Genomic DNA, 16,918 nt, shown 5'->3' on the forward strand with positions numbered 1-16,918 from the left:
GTAAAGTGCAGGTTAATTTGTTTTATTTTTACTTTATATTTTGTATTATTTTTATGTATTTTTGGGGGGGGGGGCTAATGCAACCACGGGGGGGGCGCAATCCAGTGTCTTCTTGTGCCAGTCCCAAGTCTGGATAAATGCAGAGGGTTGTGTCAGGAAGGGCATCCGACGTAAAACATTTGCCAAATCAATGATGCGAATCAAGAATATAATTCCCATACCGGATCGGTCGTGGCCCGGGTTAACAACGACCGCCACTGGTGCTGTTGACCTACAGGGTTCTGGTGGAAATTGGGCTACTGTTGGTCGAAGAAGGAGAGGAGGAAGGCGTGTTCGTAAGCAGAGAGAGAAGAGGAAAGGCAAGAGTTTAGGAGTGATAGTAGGGACTTTGAATGTTGGGACCATGACAGGGAAGGGAAGAGAGTTAGTTGATATGATGCAGAGAAGAAAGGTGGATATACTGTGTGTACAGGAGACCAGGTGGAAAGGTAGCAAGGCTAGATGCTTAGGATCAGGGTTCAAATTGTTTTACCATGGTGTGGATAGGAAAAGAAATGGAGTAGGAGTTATTCTAAAAGAGGAGTTTGTAATGAATGTTCTAGAGGTGAAGAGAGTATCAGATAGGGTGATGAGTCTGAAGCTGGAAATTGAAGGGATAATGTTCAATGTTGTTAGTGGTTATGCCCCACAGGTAGGATGTGAGTTAAAGGAGAAGGAGAAATTCTGGAGTGAGTTAGATGATGTGATGCAGAGCATCCCCAGAGGTGAAAGAGTGGTGATTGGTGCAGACTTCAATGGACATGTTGGGAAAGGGAACAGAGGTGATAAAAATGTGATGGGCAGGTTTGGCCTTCAGGACAGGAATGTAGAAGGACAGATGGTGGTGGACTTTGCAAAAAGGATGGAAATGGCAGTGGTAAATACTTTCTTCCAGAAGAGGCAGGAACATAGGGTGACATATAAGAGTGGAGGCAGAAGCACTCAGGTCGACTACATCTTGTGTCGACGTTGTAACCTGAAAGAGATCAGTGACTGCAAAGTGTTGGTAGGGGAGAGTGTAGCCAGACAACACAGAATGGTCGTGTGTAAAACAACCCTGGTGGTGAGGAAGGCGAAGAGGACAAAGGCAGAGCAGAGGACAAAGTGGTGGAAGCTGAGAAAGGAAGAATGTTGTGAAGTCTTTAGGGAGGAGTTGAGACAGGCTATGGGTGGTCAGGAGTTTTCAGTTGACTGGACAACTACAGCCAATGTGATCAGGGAGACAGGTTGGAGGGTACTTGGTGTATCATCAGGTAAGGGGAAAGTGGACAAGGAGACTTGGTGGTGGAATGAGGAAGTCCAGGAGTGTATACAGGGAAAGAGGCTAGCTAAGAAAAAGTGGGACACTGAGAGGACTGAAGAGAGTAGACAGGAGTATAGGGAGATGCAGAGTAAGGTGAAGGTAGAGGTGGCAAAGGCCAAACAAAGAGCATACGAGGACTTGTATGCTAGGCTAGACAGTAAGGAGGGAGAGGGGGATCTGTACAGGTTGGCAAGGCAGAGAGATAGAGATGGGAAGGATGTGCAGCAGGTTAGAGTGATTAAAGATAGAGATGGAAATGTACTGACAGATGCCAGGAGGGTGATGGGAAGATGGAAGGAGTACTTTAAGGAGTTGATGAATGAGGAAAACGAAAGAGAACAAAGAGTAGAAGAGGTGACTGTTGTGGAACAGGAAGTAGCAAATATTGGTAGAAGTGAGGTGAGAAGGGCGTTAAAGAGGATGAAGAGTGGAAAGGCTGTTGGTCCTGATGACATACCTGTGGAGGTATGGAAGTGCTTAGGAGAGGTGGCAGTAGAGTTTTTGACAAGTTTGTTTAACAAGATCTTGGAGAGTGAGAGGATTCCAGAGGAATGGAGGAGAAGTGTATTGGTGCCAATTTTTAAGAACAAGGGAGATGTGCAAAGCTGTGGCAATTATAGAGGTATAAAGCTAATGAGCCAGACAATGAAGCTGTGGGAAAGAGTAGTGGAAGCTAGGTTAAGGGCAGAGGTGAGCATTTGTGAGCAGCAATATGGTTTTATGCCTAGTAAGAGTACATCAGATGCAGTATTTGCTTTGAGGATGCTGGCGGAGAAGTACAGAGAAGGTAACAGGGAGTTGCATTGTGTCTTTTTAGATTTAGAGAAAGCGTATGACAGGGTGCCAAGAGAGGAGCTGTGGTATTGTATGAGGAAGTCTGGAGTGGCAGAAAAGTATGTTAGAGTGGTGCAGGACATGTATGAGAGCTGTAAGACAGTGGTAAGATGTGCTGTAGGTGTGACAGAAGAGTTTAAGGTGGAGGTGGGTCTGCATCAAGGATCGGCTCTAAGCCCCTTTTTGTTTGCTCTGGTGATGGACAGGATGACAGATGAGGTAAGACAGGAGTCCCCATGGACTATGATGTTTGCAGATGACATTGTGCTCTGTAGCGAGAGCAAGGAACAGGTGGAGGAAAATTTGGAGAGGTGGAGGTATGCTCTGGAAAGCAGAGGAATGAAGGTTAGCCGCAGCAAGACGGAATACATGTGTGTAAATGAGAGGGACCCAGGAGGATCGGTGAGGCTACAGGGAGCAGAGGTAAAGAAGGTGCAGGATTTTAAGTACTTGGGGTCAACGGTCCAAAACAACGGAGAGTGTGGAAAGGAGGTGAAGAGGCGGGTACAGGCAGGTTGGAATGGGTGGAGAAAAGTGTCAGGTGTGTTGTGCAATAAAAGAGTATCAGCGAGAATGAAAGGAAAGGTGTACAGGACAGTGGTGAGACCAGCAATGCTCTACGGCTTAGAGACAGTGGCGCTGAAGAAAAGACAGGAGGCAGAGTTGGAGGTAGCAGAGCTGAAGATGTTGAGGTTCTCTTTGGGAGTGACAAGGATGGATAGGATTAAGAATGAGTTTATCAGAGGGACAACCCACGTTAGATGTTTTGGAGATAAAGTCAGAGAGGCCAGATTGAGGTGGTTTGGGCATGTTCAGAGGAGAGATTGTGAATATATCGGCAGAAGGATGCTGAGGTTGGAACTGCCAGGCAGGAGGTCTAGAGGAAGACCAAAGAGGAGATTTATGGATGCAGTGAGAGAGGACATGAAGTTAGTTGGTGTGAGAGAAGAGGATGCAGAGGATAGGGTTAGATGGAGGCAGATGATTCGCTGTGGCGACCCCTAAAGGGAACAGCCGAAAGACAAAGAAGAAGATTTTTTGGGGGGGCTGTAGAACGAATTATTTGAGTTTTTATTATTTCTTATGGGAAATTAAAATTTGGTTTACAAGTGTTTTGGAATACGAGCCTGCTTTTGGAAAGAATTATGCTCGTAATCCGAGGTTCCACTGTATAAAGTAATAGTCATTTAAAAAGTGACCTTTTCCCAGTGCATAAGGAACTAATGTCCTATGTCTATCTCAGCAAAGCATTAACATCTAAATAGTGGTGTTATTTAAAGCATTGTTGTATGAGTTTAGAATTTACCAAGGTTTAAGGTGAATATGGATCACCTCTGAGCTGAACCATTAGGTCAACTATTGGACAAAATTATATCAAAAACAAAATAGAGTTCGTTTAGACTTGTAACACAGTCTTTAAAGAACATAATATTGAATAAGAAAATGGATAAAAATGTGACACTCGCAGAATTACAATATAAATCAATATGCATTGTTATCATGATATTGCGTCGCGAGGTCCCTTATGATTCCCACCCCTAATGGATAGTATGGCTCCTTCTTTCTTTAGACTGAAACTCTGGTACACACACATACAGAGCCAACTCAGATCATTTCTCTTCCACATAGAGAGGAATCCAAGCAAGAATTTCCTGCAGCTACTTGTGGTAAGTGTTATATACAAACATATGCTTTATTTAAATCAGCAATTTCTTTCAACAATATTTTATATTTAAACATAACAATACGTCTCAAACATATTAACCGTTACATTTAGCAAGCACCCAGAAGATTATTTCAGTGATGCCTTTGCAACCTGATGGAACCCAGACAACAGCAACTGCTGGTGAAAGTTGCTCTGAACCCAGCAATACTCATCAAATCCCGGAGACATCATTCAATCCTCCAGTGTCTGACCCAAGCCATGAGGTACAGTAAAATCCATTACTGCGCCATTGACAGATGCTTAATGTCAGTGCTCTGACACCTGCGCTTGTTTATTTCACTGTTGCTCAATTGAAATATTACTAAAAAAACAAAAACTCTGTGTGTGTAATTAGTGGGACACAACTGAAATTGTCATGTTCACATTGTAGGATCCAGTCCCCATGCCACTTCCCATCCATACATGTGACAGGTAGGGATCTCTAAATTTCTCTCTCTTATATATATATATATATCTCATATGAACATTCTTATAGTAAAGCTGATTTCTAGCTTATGGCCCTTTTGTTTGATCTCAGTTTAAATTCAGATGCAGCATCAGGTAAAGAAATGAGCGATAGCTATGATGGCCCCATCAGCGGAGGGAAAGGTGATGGGAAACCACGAAAACACCATCGCAAGTCTGCTCGGACACGCTCACGGCAAGAGAAGACCAGTAAACCCAAACTCAGTATGCTCAATGTGAGTCAACCATACGTTCCAATCTCTGGTAGTCTGTTTACTTTCTCTGCTTACTGTTTGCCTGCCTGTCTCTCTTCCTCGATCCATTAGGTTTGTGATACAGGTGATAAAATGGTGGAATGCCAGCTGGAAACCCATAACCACAAAATGGTGACATTCAAGTTTGACCTGGATGGAGATGCACCAGAGGAAATAGCAACGTACATGGTCAGATCACTTGACATTTTGTGCTGCTAGAAAATATACGCATGGACAAAAGAAACATTGCACATAAAATTTTTACAAAAAAATAATTATATCTGTCAAAAAAATAAGAACGTTCAAGTTTATACAAAAATCTGTGTCTTTCGGCAGCAGAAATTCGATTTTAGATGATGATGTCAGTGATGTAGATTCAACTTTGGCCCATGGATTATTCAGTGACACGGCAGCCAAACATCACTAAATAATCGGACAATTTACCATGTGTGGAATACCGGGAGCAGTAGTGATAGCATTGTAGGACTTTTCTTATGAATCTTTTCTATTACCTGAAAATGGTATTCCTAGCAACTCCAAACTGTGTGGAGATGTTTGCTTGTGTTGCACATTGCTAAAGCATTTCGATAGCCTTCTCTCTGCTAGCATTGTCTAAATAGGGCATGACCAGGGAAAGAACCAATGCACAATCAGAATGTTTTCCTTATTTTTGATGCCAAGACATGTTGTGCATGGCGTCCCAAATGCAGATGTGAGTTGGGTTATTCATAACAAAATAATACTGTACTCAGCATAATGGTAATTTCAACTTAACTGTGTTCTAAATGCAACAAGGCAAACCAAATTATGAATGAGATTATGTTTTTGTAATCGTACATTTTTTCTTCATAGTGCAATGTTTCTTTTTTCCATCACTTGAAATTTTCCATGTCTATTTGTGATTACTACACTAGAAATCCAAACCTTATCTCCTAGGTGGAGAACGGCTTTATTCTACCAACAGAGAAGGAGATCTTCATTGATCAGCTGAAAGACATTGTGGACAAGGCTGAGGACATGTTGAGTGAGGAGATAGAGGGGGAGAGACCGGGTGCACTAAGGGACACTCCGCTTCAATGCAGTTCTTCTGGAGGAGTTGGGGATGAGGTGAGGACAAGTGTGAGTAATAAACAATTCTGTCTATGCCCACATTCTGACTTGATACTAAACTTAACCAAATGTTTTTTTATTTACTTATTGAATGTCTTTTACAGAGTTTGAGAGGACAAAAAGAGGGCACCCCTCAGCCTGTCTATCAGCAGAATGGTAAATTTTGTCCTTTTAAACAGGATACGATTAAACCTCGTAAAAAGAGCTGCTTATTTGTTGTAGGATCCCACATAGAAATCTTAAGGGCTTCCTCAGGGAAATAAACCAAAGAATCCTCTACACTGCTTTTTTATTTTTGTAATGCAATGTCTCTCTATATAAATGGACACATGGTCAAATCAGAATACAATTTTACAGTATTTTAGTGTGTGTAAAGGAGTACATATATACTGTAATGACCAAAAAATGTGAAAACTAACAGAAAAATATTGACACTATGTAAAACCTGGTTTCTTACTAAATTATTTACCAATGTGATTAAAAACCCCACTCGTTTTAAAAACCCCTCACTGATTTTAACCCTAGCAGAAAATGAAGACAAAGTAGAAAACACAACTATAAAGGATTGGTTGCTGAACATGCACCAGATCATAAAAACATGTTCCATTTAATATGAGAATTTACTGTGGAAGGGAAGGACATGAAGCGATGCTCCCATCATGCATAGTGTCCCCTGTCCAAGCCTCTGGAGACAGTGTTATGATCTGGGGTTGATCAGTTACTCAGGTCGAGACTCAGTAACGTTATGGGGCAATAAAATGAAGTCAGCTGACCACCTGAATGTACTGAACCACCAGGTCGTCACATCTATGGAGTTTCTTTTCCCTGATAGCACGTGCCATATTCCGTGACTCAAATAGTAAAAGAGCAGTTTTGGGAACATGAGCCATCATTTTCACACACAAACTGGACAACTCCGAGACCTGGCCTTAACCCCACTGAAAGTCCTAAGATGTGCTGGTGAAGAGTGGTTAGACTCTCATCATCAATACAGGATCTCGCCCAAACATTTATGCAACTACAAATTGAAATAAATGTTATGTTGCATAAGGTTAAAAAAAAAAAACAATCGCACAATTGATGATAAAATGATGATAAAACTTGTTTTAAACTGTAATTTTGAAGAAGGATTATATAAAATGTTGGATTATATTATAAACTAAAGACCAGGTTTATCGCTTAATGACAGTGAAACTAATGTTTAATGATATAGGTAGAATTTTTTTTGTTTTTGTGGTTTCCAATTTAAGGCAGAGTGAGCAAAATAAACGTTGTATTGGAAATGCACATTTAAATCACCTGCCTTAAGATTGACTCCTTTTTGAAAGTCAATCTGATGGCAGCTGCTTGTTTTGGTTTTCCCATGTAGTGCTTCATACCGGTAAGAGATGGTTCATTATCTGCCCCGTGGATGAGCCGAGTGTGTCCTCAGAGGGCGCTACAGCTACACCCCATACCAGTGGACTGAGTGATGGCACGGCACCAAGTCAGGCTGCTGACAGCAGCACAGCACAGCCGGTGGAGCACTGCACTGCACCCGCTTCTACAGGTAATATCAGCCTCTCAGTAATAATATCAGTAATGAATTCTGACTGGTCAGAATGGGTTGAAGGATTTTTTTTATAACAGCTTTGACAACTGCGGCTCTGTCAGTTGCAAATCACAGATTTACATTTAATAGCTTATTCAGACATGATCTAAAGCTAGTAATAAACAAATCAAAAACATATGTTAACTAACCAGACAAATGCCTTTGATACGTTTATCCATGAGTTAATTTTACTGAACATTTCTGGGTGGAGTATACAGTCTATAAGCAGATAGAAAGTAAGGCTTGTCATCCTAATTATCATCATCTGATGCTAACCAAGTCTGCTTTGACACTACCTTACAATTAATCATCTTTCTATAACAATTTATTAATTATTACTCATTTCAAACATCCTTTTCATTGTTGTTAAGATTCAACAGGCTATGCCACAGCTCCTCCATCAGGTGGCAGTGATGCTCATGGATTCAGCCCACTGTCTCTAACCACGATAGACCCTTTATCCTTGGTTCCACTTCCTGCCACCCTGCCAGCGCAGTCTGTCAGTGGCCCGATTACACCAATCCAAGGTGCCCAGCATGTGGTGGATCTTGCCTCTGCTGCATCCAGAGCCGATGACGTGCCCTGCTGCCCATTAGTCATGCCGTTAGCATTGGATGCAGGCGTAGGTGCTCAGCGCACCTCACCAGTGTCCCCTCCACTCATACAGGACACTCAGGGCATTGTACTACAGCAGCCGTTTGCATCTGTGGGTGGTGCCAAGCCGCCTTCGTTGCCCCAGAGCCCTGCCACATCTCAGCACCACAATGCCCCCAACGAATCAGATGGGGAAGGTCGGGCACGGGTGGGGTTTGTAGACAGCACCATCAAGACATTGGACGAGAAATTGAGAAATCTGCTATACCAGGAATATGCCCCCATGCACCCATCAGGCTCTGTGGCAGAGACGCCAGGGTCAGGAACAGAGTATGTGCAGTCTCCACCGGGACCGGAGAGTGCAGCAGGTGGATCAGGTAACAGCACACCCCAAATCATCGGAGATGGGCGCATCAGAGCAGGGGAGCAACTGGTGAGTTTATGTAGCTAATTCCATTTAATGCAAATAAAAATATATTCTTTATATATTTAGCTAACTCTTTTTTTTTTTAATTCCTTTTATCTCCATATGCAAATAAAAATAGCCATGGTATGAATAAAATGATTTTAACTTACCACTTAAATAAGGTACCAAAAGTACCAGAAGAGATTTAATATTCTTTATCATGAGCTTAAATGAACTTCAATTTCGAAATGACATTTAGGATCTTTGCAGGTCAAATAGAGGGGGTTCTTTAAGGTTTTTTTTTATTTTTCACTAATTGCTATTAATCATTTCCTTTTCATAGCCACAGATTCCAGAGCGAGTAGACAGTCTGAGCGCACTCAGTGACTCTGCTGTTGCTGGTATGACAAACTTTTTTTACTTATTTTGTACCAGGTTTTAGTTAACATATAGTGAATATACTCTCCTGAATAATACATGTAAATCGTTCTTAACCCCCATATTTTAAACCCCATATTTTTGTGACTAGTAGCAATTCTCTTTAGTTACAGTGTCAAAGAAGCCAATAATGCCTCACTCCACCTCCTGCTCAAGCTCCAGAAGTCGCTATAAGGTATCGTTTTTAAACAATAATTTTGGCCAACATTTTACAGATCTTGTTTTGCACACTTATGCATTTTACTGCAGCCATTAATCTCAGAAACTGTCAATCAGATGACACCCGGTGCTCCTGACTTCCTATCTGGGACGCAGAGGAAGCAGCGGAGTTGGAGCAGTACGGCTTCTCCAGCACACCCTGGTGCCTGTTTTGGGGAACGAGGCATTAACGCTGAGCCCAAGGCGACCTTTAGTGTAGAGGACACCGACACCACACGCAGGAAACACAGCAGCAGGAACTCAGCTCCACCTGACTTCTGTCTGGACCCGCTTTCCTCCCTCAGCGAGCATGGTTCCCTGCCACGAGCACGCACATCCATCTCAGCAGACGTCCACACTCGCTTTATGTCTTCGGATTCTGGGGCCGAGAGCAGCCCAGCCAAAATGGTGCCCCCGACCCCATCTCGCTCAGAGAGGAGAGGAAGCGACCTTATGAGGAGGGCAGTGGCCTTCCTCAGGCGTTCGGGCCGCAGCAGCAGTGTGCAGAGCTCTGATTCGCCCAGCAGGCATGGTGGGACATATGGTTCATACATGAGCAGTGATAACGAGTCCGAGATGGAGGATTTGGACATTAAAAATGAACTGCAGAGACTGAGGGAGAAGTGAGTATCATGTCGACCTCAAACATGTGTACAGAAGAAAGGGAAAGTAACAATTGGACTTGTATGTGTATAAATACACCTTTTTTCACTCAGATTTTGTGTTGTTCTGTTTGACTTTTGTTCTAGGCACATGCAGGAGATTTCAGAGCTACAGGCTCACCAGCGTGGGGAAATCGAGCTGCTGTATCGACGGCTGGGCAAAGCACCCCCTTCAGGCCTTAACTTCGCCTCAACAGTGCCCCCACCTGGACGCAGGCGCAGAGCCAGCAAGCACAAACTTCGAGCAAGCAAACTGCTTAGCCCTCTGGTACAGCAGATAAGAAGCGTCACCAAAACAACCGACAGCAGCAAACCTGGTGATGCTCCCTTCATTTATCTTTCCGCTGGGCCAAAGTTCTAACCAAACTACTTCAAGCTCAGCTCCACTATCTGAACCAAATGGAATTATAGCAAATAATGATTAATGGTTTATTTACCTACATTTTTAGAGTTTACGTGGTGGGTAATCAGAATCAAGAACTTACCTGAAATACACTGAAATTTCAACGATCAACCCACTGCATCTTACTACATATTAGCACAGAACTTCACAAAGTTAATATGGCGTGTTAAAAAATCCTAGTAATGGTATTCATGACCAGTGTCCCTTGTTTCTTTAACAGCTGAGTCAGCTGTGAGTGCGAACGGCTCTCCAGCCAAAGCCTCGGAGGGTGCTAGCCGGTCTCGCTCGGGGACTGACACTTTGCCCAGCTCTGTATCAGAACCAGTCCAGACCCAGCAGCCCTGCTCCCTCAAGGCCTCTCTATCATCTGATAATGTCTGTTCTGGACTGCAGGGAGAGGGAGCGGGAGTGTACAGCCACCCAGGACAGGGTGAGATGCCTTAAACAACAGCGTATAACTTCATGATGGTTTGATATGAACTTGATATTTACTGTTGCTACTGTCAAAGTCTGCAGAAAGACCTCATCTCAGACAAGTCTCCTATCTTTCCTGTTTCCAGGCTGGTCTCCTTATCTCCCAGCATCTGAGAGGGTCACCTACAAATCCAGCAGTAAACCACGTGCTAGATTCCTGAGTGGGCCTGTTTCTCTCTCCATCTGTTTGTATCTCTCTTTCACCCAAACCAAATGACTCCCAACCCTGTGTTCCACTTTCTTTCATCCCTGTGTTATGTTTCCTTGACAAACATCAGTTAAATCAGTGTATTCCGTTCCTCCTTACTTTTAGTTTAATGCCTCTTATCGTTTTTTTGTTTAAGGAATGTGAAAAAATATGCATAGTTAATAGTTCTTAAAGTACCACATTACTCATTACCCACGTGCCATGTGACGTACTGTATGTAAAACATTATTGAAGAGGTTGTTACATTGTCCTGTCTGACTTGCTACTCTGAATCCATGACTGCTGTCTTCGCTTCTGACCTTTGTAATTTTTTGTATACATGTTTACTAATATTTCTTAAAGCTTAATTATAAAACCTGACCCCTGGTCTTTCCTTTATAGGGACGACGCTGAAACGGCTCTGCCTGGGTAAAGAACGTGGAAACAGTAATTATCCTTTTTTAATTTTTTAAACAATCTTTTTACTTGACTTTAACATACTGTACTAATTTACATTGTTCAGTGGTTTTTGCTAACTGTTGGACGATAACTCTTTTTGTGTTCAAGAACCTGGTTAAACTTTAATAAATGAATTTAGAGATCCTGATACTAACAATCTTGTTAGCAACTGATGATTCTGCACTCTCGGAAATTGTAAAGTACTTTCACTTAGACCTTTGTGATTTTCCAGGGCCTCCATGTCCTCCTGGAGCATCTAATCATCCTCAGATGCCTCCAGGTTCAACTCCGCCACCACGCCACCCACCAGTGGGGCTAGCTCAAGCACAAAGCAACAACAGCAACAACAACAATGACCTGTGCCCGGAGGAGCTGCAAAGGCTGGTGGACACGTGGAACCCCAAACAGCCTTGCTTGTTCACTCACTCCTTTAGGTTGAGAGCACAGCGAGCCACCAGAGGTAGAACCAGGAGTGCTGAAGGGGTAAGGATGGACCTGAGGGTTTTTCACATTGAGGACTAGGGATCATTTCTAAGTGGCTGAAAAACTGCTTAGCACACGTCCGTCTCATTCTCCAACCTACACATACATAGCTGATGAAGAAGGCGCTCTTCACCTTTTTTTCTGAAATATCAATAATATTAGGCATACAGTGAATGTTAACTTCCTTGTTTTCTACTCTCTCTATGTTAGTATCTATTACATTTACGCATTTAGCTCTTATCCAGAGCGACTTTCATTTTTATCTCATTACACATCTGAGCAGTTGAGGGTTAAGGGCCTTTGCTCAAGGGCCCAACAGTGGCAACTTGGTGGTTGTGGGGTTTGAACCTGGGATCTTCCGAACCGTAGTCCAATGCCTTAACCACTGAGCTACCTTACCTATCCATGTGTACTTGTTTAACATGTGAAGTTTGATTGTCAGTATAAAAGTGCTGTTGCCATTGAGCTTTAACAGACAACTGATCATTGACATGATCTTTTTGAGGAAAAAAAAAACCCAGTTCCTGAATAAGTTCCAGTTTTTATGTTTTATAGGACTGGTCTTAATCATAAGTTATAAGTTGTATACAAACAGGGAAAAAAACCTACTTGTTAGATTAAAAGCATTGTGAGAGTGTTTGGATTTGTTGGTCATGCCATGTCATTTAAACAAGTTTAAGTATTTGCTTGTTAGCTGAGCTTCTGAAGGCCAAGTGTTTGACCAATCAGTGCCTTCATCATAGCAAGTTCCACTTCAGTACTCATTAACTAAAAACTACTTCAGAACAAAAAATAGCTTAGGAGCTACGTACTGCGCTTCCTTTTGTCCAGAATAGTCTCTGGGTTCTTGAAATAATTCATGCGGTAGAAACTTGCCTCACCCTTATTTTACTCACCAATCTCCATAGAATAAAATCTTTACATTTTTTTATTATTATTGTTTAATTCCCTTGTTCTATGTTTTTTTTTTTTTTTTGTCTAGGTGCTTCCAGGCTCAGCAGCTGTGACATCAGCCTCACTGCTTTCTTTCTCATGGCCCAGGATTAATTCCCAAACCTCTGAGATGACTGAGCCATTGCTCCCCCTGCAGGATGGGTTTTCGGTGAATGATGACCATTTTGGAGACTTCCTAGCTAGTCCAGTGTATATTACTCACTGGCCTGCGGTGAGCATGGCTCTTAATCAAGGAGGATTTATGTTCTCCACTGTGGATTCAACCTGGACCAGACGGTCCTCCCCACCAGAGCCCTTCAGATCCCATGACAGGACTTCCACACCCATGGCTCCCATCATGTAGCCTCAGTTAAAATTCTCCACAGTATAATTAGAGTTTGGTAGCTTATATAACTTTATCAGTATCTGTAAAAAGCATGCACAGTCTTACTGTTCCAGCCCCAGTTAAGTGAATATCATTGCTCATGATTTTATATATATATGTATATATATATATAGCACTGGCATATGGCTGAATCTGAATCTATTTCTAATTTATTTTTACATCAAAATTTGCGCAGAAAATCTCATCCACAAAAATGTAGTATGAGCAGAGATATTCCTGTACACTTACAGTCCAACATGCCTGTATACCACACAGACACTCTATATAAGCACATGGAAATGTAGCCTTGCAGCCCTCTTTAAAGACAGCAGATACTGTAAATGTCTATATGTTTGTTCGAATCTAATCACATTCATTGCATCACTGTGATGCCTTGAGCCAGACCTGCAGTTACAGTATTAGTGCTTTATACCAGCGGACTAGCACGCGTAGCTAAACTTGTTATAAAACAGGTTTGTCCTGGGCTGGAGGAGCACTGATAAGTCAAGGTGGAGAGTCTATATGACTGCCTCGGACAGCAGTTTGGGACTGACCTGGTGAATGGAATTTTTTTTTTGGAAAACTGGTAACATTTCAGGAGTATGCTGATGTCAAGGTGTTTTTTTCAAGCATTTCGTTGAAGAACTTGGGGAAATTTATGTTGGAAAATTTGGCAAATGTTTATCCTAAAAGCTTCGTATCATTTCATTTCTAAGAAACTGTAACGGATCCACAAATGTTTTGCATGTCATTTGGCAGACAAGAGCGAACTACCAGACAGTCAGCATCAGCATCCCAGGACAATGTGGTGGACCCGAGTAAACCCGGCTGATGCTGAAACACAAACACAGTGTGCAGTTTGCTTAATGATTGTTGGCCGTGGTTCTGCCTTACCTTTCACTCAGTGAGGTGATGAGCTCCAATGTGCAGCAACATGAAGTCCAAAAGGATGGACTGGGAAGTGTGTGGAAAGTGAGGTGTATGTTCATTTCTATGGAAGACAGATCTTGCCCATCTCTGCACACTACTTCTAACATAACACTGTGTTATAGCAAAAGCATGGACTGTGTGTGTGTGGCCATTTTCTAAAAGCAAAAACGTATTAGTATATTTAAAGTTTAATCTTCGCACCTTCACTTTTTTTCTATCCAATATAAATAATGTATAGACACCATCAGCTTTGTGTAAGAAATGCCTTACTCAATCTGTATAAATGTGTTCTTGTTCAATAATACAAAAATATGAAATGAGGATTCTTCATAGAAGTAAATAAATATATACTTGTACAGTGTATAGTTATAAGGCTATTATTTAACCAGCTTCTCCATTTTTATTTTTTTGCTGTTGTATTTTAGCTATGCAATAACGCTCACTGTAATAATGCATTACTGCCATTATTTGCTTGTACACACTTGCACTAAAATCCTACTCTGCTCAACACTGTTCTTCCTGTGTTCACAGGCTGGGGTTAAGTCTGGACACTGTTCACAAGAGTAAAGATAATAAATCTCCCATGTTTACCTGTAAATGTATTTTTTGTGTGTGCATGTGTGTGTGGAGGGTGTGGTCTAGTCAGAAGAGGATAAGAACAGAAAGTCATGAATATTATTTGTAACACACATCAGGTCCTGTTAAAATAGTGTGTGTAGCTGGCTGCAGAAGTAAACAATCAAAGCTCCGGCAACCTTGACCCAGTTTGTGAGTGCTGGGAATTGTAGTCCTCTCTGGCTGTGTTTGAAGCCTTCAGTGCTTGCTGGGATCAGGGCCCGTATTCACAAAGCTTCTTAAGCCTAAATGTTGCTCCTAGTGACTAAATTCTAAGAAAATGTCATAATTCTAAGTATTTTCTTAGAATTTCCCCTTAAATTTAGGACTAAATCTTGGTAAAAATAAAAATGATTCGTGAAACATCTAAGCTCTAAAAACAGCTCCTAAGATAAAAATTGTTAAGAGTAGAGAGGAGGACTTTCAAGAGCCTTAAGAGTTCGTTTTATAGCAGAGGACAAAATGGGGGAAAGAAGAAATATTCTCCAAAGACTGAACGGGAAGCTAAAAGTAAACACTACTCTTCTGTCCAGTTTGGTTTTCTTGTTGTTTTACTCCTTTCCATCTGTCTTGGGTTGTTGGCTTCATACCATCCAAACGTACAACTTTAATAGACTGTCCTGTAATCATGTAAATTGGGTAAAGGTGAGTCATTTTGCTTCCATCAATCTGAAATGGATTACAAGTAATAAAATCATTATGATAAATAAATGTACGAACTTAAATATAGTAACTACTGTGTGGAACTTAGTTGCTTTAAAAGTAAACACCTTTTTAACATTTGGCTATTATTCTATATTAGCGATATTAGAGATATTTATTCTATAACAGAAACTTTCTGTATTTATGATTATACACTTTATTATAAATATATATATATATTTATTATTTTTACAAAGAACACATGTTAAGACCTTTGCAGATGTCAGAGGTTATTTTTTATCAACTAATCACAGTCCCTGAATTACTGCATCATCCCTAGCAACTGGGCCGACCACACCCCCTCACTAAGATAAAGGTTATTGTACTTTCCTTACTCAGAGTTGCTCTGAGAAGTTTCGTAAATCACTTTTAGTGTAGGACTTCCAGCTAGGACGTTTTAAGTTAAGATAGGAGCTCGCTGAGAGAATTCTAAGCAGCTTTGTGAATACAAACCCAGGAATTTAATAGATGGAAAAACTGTTCTATAGAAAAAAATGTGTTTTAAAAAACAATTCGAGCTTCAGAGCATGCATGTTCTGGCAATTTTAGCGACTTGATCTAATGAAATGTTAACTGAAATGTCAGCAGTTCAATCATCAGGAACATGGTGATGAATAGTGATGAATGATGACTGGGGTTATAAATAGATGTTAGTGCAGATCAGTACAAATAGTTTTGTGCTGAGAATTAAAAGTTAACTACAGTGGAATCTTGGGTTGCAAGCATAACTGGTTCGTGCTTTTATATCAAAACACTCGTATATCAAAGTGAATTTACACCCAAAAGAAATAATGGAAACTCAGACAATTCATTCCACAACCCAAAAATACCCATATATATATATATATATATATATATAGTAAACATAAAACAAACTAACCTACACTTTACCTTTGAAAAGTGTATCAGTGCAGAGCGAACAGTTCTGTAACTTGTGCCTTTATTGACATCAGAAAAGCATGAACTAGTTATGACAAAAACTAATAACACATGCTCTCTGCTTCCGCGTTCAGCTGCTTGTTCTCTGCTCTTTTTAAACATGCCAATCCTTCCCATTACTCACTACTGCCATCTAGTGGATAAGTGAACAATAAACCCACTTTACTACAAAAATTTTTTTAGCTGCAGTGCTTGAAACCAGAGAGAGGAGAGGAGGAAGTGAGAAAGGGGGCTGCTGTAAAGGACACGCACACACACACACACATGCATATGCACGAGCACACACACATACAAACAGAAAATATAAGAGGCTTTAGAGAAGAACCATTGGCTCAGTTGTGATCATGTTACTCTCAGCATCAAAATAAGAACGCATGCGTGCCACATGATACTCGATGATATTGGTACTCGTAAAATCAAGATTTGCTCGTTTAACACAATAAAATGAATAATTTTTTTTGCTTGTCTTGCAGAATGCTCACAAACCAGGTTACTTGCAATCTGAGGTTCCACTGTGCTATTATTGGTAAATTGACCACTGTTACTAGTAATTTACTGTACACACAGGGGATGGGTATGTAAAAAGATTTACAATTGTTATGAGACACTGTAAGGTACTGTGGCATACTGACTGCAGATTGATAATTTGTAACAGCTTATGAAAAGGGTTATTATTCATCACTTCTGGTTTGTCATAGCATGTTTGCTTGAGAAAAGGAACAGTAAATGTAAATTGATGTTCGCAATGGAAGTTATCAGTGAAAACAGAAAGCGCATTATTATGCTAATCATTACATTTACGTTGAGTC

At 41.1% G+C, this 16,918-nt stretch overlaps 1 protein-coding gene across 7 annotated transcripts in view; it reads left to right on the top strand.

The window, feature by feature from the left end:
• The window catches only part of wnk2 (WNK lysine deficient protein kinase 2), a 31,145-nt gene extending 17,793 nt beyond the window's left edge, over positions 1-13,352 (top strand). For 4 of the 7 annotated variants that reach the window (XM_053484247.1, XM_053484251.1, XM_053484252.1 and 1 more), the window contains 18 exons: positions 3,747-3,843; positions 3,954-4,105; positions 4,273-4,313; positions 4,420-4,582; positions 4,673-4,789; positions 5,537-5,719; positions 5,815-5,866; positions 7,080-7,259; positions 7,673-8,328; positions 8,645-8,702; positions 8,847-8,914; positions 9,016-9,560; positions 9,687-9,916; positions 10,223-10,432; positions 10,563-10,661; positions 11,066-11,110; positions 11,355-11,605; positions 12,588-13,352. In XM_053484247.1, coding sequence (XP_053340222.1) covers positions 3,747-3,843; positions 3,954-4,105; positions 4,273-4,313; positions 4,420-4,582; positions 4,673-4,789; positions 5,537-5,719; positions 5,815-5,866; positions 7,080-7,259; positions 7,673-8,328; positions 8,645-8,702; positions 8,847-8,914; positions 9,016-9,560; positions 9,687-9,916; positions 10,223-10,432; positions 10,563-10,661; positions 11,066-11,110; positions 11,355-11,605; positions 12,588-12,902 — 3,462 coding nt within the window. In that variant the 3' untranslated portion in view covers positions 12,903-13,352. The remainder of the gene's footprint in view (positions 1-3,746; positions 3,844-3,953; positions 4,106-4,272; positions 4,314-4,419; positions 4,583-4,672; positions 4,790-5,536; positions 5,720-5,814; positions 5,867-7,079; positions 7,260-7,672; positions 8,329-8,644; positions 8,703-8,846; positions 8,915-9,015; positions 9,561-9,686; positions 9,917-10,222; positions 10,433-10,562; positions 10,662-11,065; positions 11,111-11,354; positions 11,606-12,587) is intronic. The other 3 variants (XM_053484249.1, XM_053484253.1, XM_053484250.1) reach the window with 2 other exon arrangements.
• Positions 13,353-16,918: the final 3,566 nt, after the last annotated feature.

Source organism: Clarias gariepinus, chromosome 23, assembly GCF_024256425.1.
Source record: "Clarias gariepinus isolate MV-2021 ecotype Netherlands chromosome 23, CGAR_prim_01v2, whole genome shotgun sequence".
Taxonomy (NCBI): domain Eukaryota; kingdom Metazoa; phylum Chordata; class Actinopteri; order Siluriformes; family Clariidae; genus Clarias; species Clarias gariepinus.